Source organism: Mus caroli, chromosome 11 (assembly GCF_900094665.2).
Source record: "Mus caroli chromosome 11, CAROLI_EIJ_v1.1, whole genome shotgun sequence".
Classification (NCBI taxonomy): domain Eukaryota; kingdom Metazoa; phylum Chordata; class Mammalia; order Rodentia; family Muridae; genus Mus; species Mus caroli.
The window spans coordinates 79368678-79374677 of NC_034580.1; the positions used below are offsets into that span (position 1 = coordinate 79368678).

Below are 6000 nucleotides of genomic sequence, written 5' to 3' on the forward strand. Positions count from 1 at the left end.
CAGGCAGGGCGACATAGAGAGACCCTGTCTTAAAGGGGAAAAAGGAAAGAAAACCCAAGCCAAAACAAAGCATATAACAATCTGGACAAATAAATGTTAGTTTTATAAAAGGCTAATTCAGCCAGGTAGTGGTGGCACACACCTTTAATCCCAGCACTTGGGAGGCAGAAGCAGGTGGATTTCTGAGTTCAAGGCCAGCCTGGTCTACAGAGCTAGGACTACACAGAGAAACCCTGGGGGAGGGGCGGGGAAACAAACAAACAAAAACAAAACAAAAGGCTAATTCACCTTCATTTCTCCTGAAATAGGTTTTTCTTTTTTTTTCTTAAGATTTATTATTATATGTAAGTACACTGTAGCTGCCTTCAGATACTCCAGAAGAAGGCGCCAGATCTCGTTACGGATGGTTGTGAGCCACCATGTGGTTACTGGGAATTGAACTCAGGACCTTCGGAAGAGCAGTCAGTGCTCTTAACCGCTGAGCCATCTCTCCAGCCCCCCCCCTTTTTTTTTTAAAGATTTATTTTATTTATATGAGTACACTGTAGCTGTCCTTAGACCCACCAGAAGGCATCAGATCCCATTACAGATGGCTGTGAGCCACCATGTGGTAGCTGGGATTTGAACTCAGGACCTCTCGAAGAGCATTCAGTGCTCTTAACCGCTGAGCCCATCTCTCCAACAGAAATAGGTTTTTGTCGTTGACATTTTTAACTTGGGGACTGACATACAAATTATATGCAATGCTTAGATAAGAAGGCTGAGGGTCAAACTTTTGGCTATTTTGGGTAGGGGTGAGGTTTTACTCTATATATTTCCAAGAAAACTGATCTTTGAAGAAGAATGTTGTGGGCTCAGTAGCTCAGTTGTGGGTGTTTTGGCAAGGATGCTTTATATTCACACTCCAACCTCCATTGAGCAAGTAAACCCAGTACTCCAGAGGTACAGACTGTAGGATCACGAGTTCATGGAAACTCTTGGCTACATTAAGTTCAAGGTTAGCCCAAGATACATGAGGCTGCCTAAAAAAAATTAATTAAAAAAAAATTTAACAAAGGCATATGCCAGGTACTAAATGAAATCTTAGTACGGGGACTATATCTTAGAATCCTAACAACCTCCTGACATAGGCTGTTTTCCCCAAGAAAATGAAGCGCTAAAGATTGGGGTATTTGCACAATGTTTTTACAGCCTGGTGAACAGCAGGGCTCTATCAAAAGACCTTTACAGTGGCAAAGATTCTACAGTACGTCTGACAAACACTTCACATTGCAAAGCACAATGCTGCAGAAAGCAACATCCTCCTTCCTCTCCTTCCTTAAAAGACCACGCAGTGACACTAACATCCTTGAGAGATGGGCTACATTTAAATTAATTACAAGAGGGATCAGGGAAGGCATGGAGGGGCAGGATCCCATGAGCACAGGGGAGCCGCAGGCTTGGCAGTTGTGCAGACAGCATCCTTACAGCTGCACGGTCTTGGGCAAGACACTGTAGCCGGGCCTCGACCTCAAAACAGTGCTAAACACTGGGGCGCGGAGACCCACGTGGGGGTTCGGCGGGTCAGGTGGGCCGGGGCCGCGCTCCTCCGCCCAGCCGGGAATACGGAGCTGCGGCACCGCCAAGCCGTCGGGGGGGAGGGGCTCGGGACTCGCCCGGCCGCGCTAACCTCCCCCGCCGCGTAGCCCCGCCGCGCCAGCCCGCACCTCGTGACCCCGCGTGCCCTCGCTCCCGCCGCTCGGCCCCGCGCCTCACCTCGCCACGTCCCGCACCTCGGCGCCGAAGAGCCCGCCGCTGCGCGCGCTGTGCAGGCTCTCTGCGTGCGCGCCGCGGCTTGCGTGCGCGGCCTCGACTCACGTGCGCGGTCCCGTGCCGCTCAGCCACGAGCACGCCGAGGCGGTCCCGCCTCCTCCAGCCCGGCAGCGGGCGGGTCCCGGTGGCGCCGCCCCGGGATGGGGAGCGTGGTACCTGACTGCTAGTCGGTGGGCTCAGAAATCTGACCTGCTGTCACTTTCTCCGTCGCCACCGGCGGCCCGGTGGCATGTGCTAAGGCGGCTTCCGCTGGTTCAGTCTGGATTTTTTTTCTTAACAGTCCCATTCCAATTCTTTTGCAAGCAAAGAAACTGAGGCTGCCCAGGCTCTGGACTGGAGGATGACGAGCCCCGGGCGCACCATGCCACTCATGGATTACCCAGACTGAATAACTTGAGGGGTGAAGAGGGTTCTTTTTATTCTGATGCTTCTGGGACGTCGAAATTGCCTTCTCTGGAAAGACCCATCCCCTGTCTGGGCTTCAGAGGCCCACATGGAAACGCAGTGATGATGTGGTGGTCCACTCTGATGTCACTCTTGAGGGCTAGGTATGTCCCAACATCTCTTATTACTACTAGTATAGATTCTTATAAGAGCTTCCATTTGTGGAGTCCTTCAATACTGCATGCCAGGCATTGTACGAAGCGGGTTACATATAAGGGTTCGTCTAAAACAACTTTCTGAGGGAGGCACTGTTACTGTCCTCATGGTCCAGCATTGAAATATATAACTTAGGATCACAGTGCTACCAAGTGTTGGGGAAGAGCTCTCTTCCAACCATGGCTGATCTTAACTATTACGCTGTATATCTATTTAAAAATCTGTTTCATAGATTTGCCCAATTTCTGTTGGAATTCATTTATACGATATCGGCCTGTGTGGCATCTTGATTCGTTTTTTGGTACACAGGTAATATAAGTCTATTGTTAAAATAAAAAAATCTGCAGCTGGGTGTAATTAGTGGCTTACATCTGTGATTTCAACACTTGGAGAGTGCAGGACAATTGCCTTGAGGTTGAGATCAATCTGGGCTACAGAGTAAGAGATCTGTCTCCAAAACAAAACAAAACAAAAAAAAAAAGAGTAGTAAAGAAAAAACATTAAAAATTCACATGTGAAAGTCATCCCCACCACGTTAAATAAACACTTGATGCTATAGAGTACTTCACATTTACTGAATCTCCAAATCCATTCATTTCACAAAAGCACCACCAGCAGCCACTTCCCTGGGTGCTGAGAATTTGGTAGTGAGCAAAGTATATGCTCTTGCACATAAGGTTTGTGTATTTTATATATAAGCAATAAAATATAAGTGTGTTGCATGTTAATATATAAATAACAAATATTTTAAAATGCCTCATAATGTGGTTTTATGGGAAATAAATCAAGATCCAGATATAACAGTGATAGATTTTCTTTTAGTCAGGATAGGGAAGAAAGGCTTCTTAGCAGACATAACACACAAGAGGAAATCCAATTATTGAATAAGAAACAGAGGCTTCTGGATTTCTAGAGAGAACCATAGATGAGACTCAGCAGGTACAGTGGCCCTGGTGTGTGGCTTTGATAGGCATGGAGAAGAAGAAGCAAGGAGGTCAGAGTGGCTGGAGCAGATCCAAGTAAAGAGATTTGATGGAAAACAGCTAGGACCCAGATCCCACATCTCTTGGTAAACTTTGGCTGGATTTTTGATTTCACTGGGATATGATAGAATTCCACGAAGGGTAGACATCAATGTATTTAAGAAAAGAATAGTGGCTCATGCCTGTAATCCCAGCACACAGGAGGTCAGCCTACGCAACACAAAAAAATTCCAGTTCAGTCCGGTGCATGTGACCCTGACTCAAAAAATGGATAAATTAAAATGTCCAAGAGGAGCCAGGCAGTGGTGGTGCATGCCTTTAATCCCAGCACTCAGGAGGCAGAGTCAGGTGGATTTCTGAGTTCTAGGCCAGCCAGAGTCTACAGAGTGAGTTCCAGGACAGCCAGGGCTACACAGAGAAACCCTGTCTGGAAAAACCAAAAAATAAAAAATAAAATAAAATGTCCAAGAGGGATGAAAATTAAATGAATTAAAATGTATCCAAAGGGATCCAATAAGGTATGATGTCATAAGTGTGAAAATGACACAAATAATGAAACCCATTACGTTAACTTAAAAATTAGCGCAAGAACTAAAAATGTCAGGGTCTGGTGGGATGTCTCTGTCAGTGAAGTGTTTCAATTTAAACCTCGGTGCCCAGTCAAGGTGGTGCGTGCCTGTAGCCCTAGCACTGGGAAGGAGACCAGAGGATCCCTGGGGCATGTTGGTCAGCCAGTCTAGCTGAATCACTGAGCTTCAGGTTCCTTGAGAGATAACTCTCTCAGAAAAATAGAATGAAGGGGTTGGGAGATGCCGCAGTCAATGGAGTACATGTGGACCTGAGTTCAGATCACTAGCACCACTATTCCACTCGGTACCGATCCCACACTGGGGAGAGGTGAGACAGGCACATACCTGGAGCTCATTGGCCAGCCAGCCTAGCCAAAGTGATGAAGTCCAGGAGGAACCCTCCTCAAAACACAAGGTGGAGAGCACTTGAGGGAAGGCACCCAACATCAGCCTCTGCCCTCCATATGTAAAGGTTAACTATATACATATATGCACGCGTGCGAGCGCACACACCCTTTCCAGTGAAAAGGAAGGATGACACTTTTAGAGGTAGTGCCTTCCTCGGTTTCTTCCCTTAGCAGTGTAGTGTTAGTAGCATGGCAGGACCATCGGAAGAGAAGGGTAGAGACCACAGAAGATGGACTTTAGCAGCCAGGTTTTGTTTGGGAATCTGTGTTTTGCGTACTAACTGGGAATCACAGTAGGACTCTGCTGCTCAGTGGAGAGCTCAGGGCTCCAATTGTGTAACGGAGTATAATTGTTTCTTTGTGTTTTCCCCAGCTTGAGAACAGACTGCCCTTTCTCTTTGTAACCTCAGCACCCAGAAAGGTAGGACCAGCAGATACTGGTGAAATGAATAAAGACAAAGGTATGGCCACAGAGAGTGGAACACACCTTGAATCCTGGCACTCAGGAGTCAGTGGCAAGAGTCATTGCCGCAAGCTGAGGCCAGTTTGATCTGTAGCACAGCTTCCAGGCCAGTCAAGGATTACGTAGGGAGTTTCTGTCTCAAAACACAGAAACGAAAAAGGCAAAAGGCATAGATAGAGTGACTGGTGGGGGAGGGGGTATGTGTGAGATGGAAAAAGAAGTCCTAGGGACTGGAGACATGGCTCAGTGGTTAAGAGCACTGGCTGTTCTTACATGAGGACCTAGGTTCGCCAGATGGTAGCTCACAACTACCTGCAACTCCAGTTTCGAGGGAACCAGTGCCTTCTGACCCCCATGGGCACCAGGCATGCAAGTGATACACATACATGCAGGCAAAGCACTTATACATATCAAATAAATCGAAAAAAAAAAAGCCTTTTTGTTGTTTTTGTTTTCTATAGTACTTACAAGAAGAATGACCATAATTCCTGAATTAACCCGGCAGTTCCTGGTTTATTTCTGTCATTGTTTCCTAAGTATCAATATTGCCTTGATTCACTAAGCTGTGTCTCCCTTTGTACAATAAATCTATATCTTATTCCTTGTAGAAGGAAGGCCCTTCAAGATCTATCTTGTTTTTACTTTTTTGGGGTGTGTGTGCTGTGATTTGTTGCTTTGGATCTAATACAAAGCAAGAGCTCTGTCCCTGAACTACATATAACCTGTGACTGACTTCTCTGTCCATCACCTCGTAGTCTATTCCCCAGCCTCATGGAAAAACCTCCCAGTCTCATACCAATCTCCCTTACCTCCTGGCTTCCTTGCCAAGTGAGGGCTTTTCTTCACCCTGGGCTTCACTTCTCCAGAACCCTTCTTGTGACCCTTCAAAACTCTGAGAGTCCAGCATACCCTGTAGTTAACTTCAGAACAAAGATGTGCCTTGTTTCCACACTCACCATCTCTACAGTCAAGTCTAGAAATCAAAGACACAGAATAACTGTACATACTGCTTTTTGTTTGGTTTGGTTTGGTATTTTCTAATTTTATTTATTTTTATTTTTTAATTTTGTGGTTTTTTGAGACAGGGTTTCTCTGTGTAGCCCTGGCTGTCCTGGAACTCACTCTGTAGACCAGGCTGGCCTCGAACTCAGAAATCCACCTGCCTC

The 6000-nt window shown here is 46.4% G+C and overlaps 2 protein-coding genes across 2 annotated transcripts in view; one reads left to right on the forward strand and one right to left on the reverse strand.

The window, feature by feature from the left end:
• Nucleotides 1-1824, reverse strand: part of Tada2a (transcriptional adaptor 2A) — a 50333-nt gene extending 48509 nt beyond the window's left edge. Inside the window, exon 1 of the mRNA XM_021176615.2 lies at nt 1756-1824. The gene's annotated coding sequence lies outside the window, so the exon portion shown is untranslated. The remainder of the gene's footprint in view (nt 1-1755) is intronic.
• A 76-nt stretch (nt 1825-1900) lies between these two features.
• Acaca (acetyl-CoA carboxylase alpha) overlaps nt 1901-6000 on the forward strand; it is a 271901-nt gene continuing 267801 nt past the window's right edge. Inside the window, exon 1 of the mRNA XM_029483172.1 lies at nt 1901-2360. Within this exon, the coding sequence (XP_029339032.1) occupies nt 2320-2360 (41 nt within the window). The 5' untranslated portion in view covers nt 1901-2319. The remainder of the gene's footprint in view (nt 2361-6000) is intronic.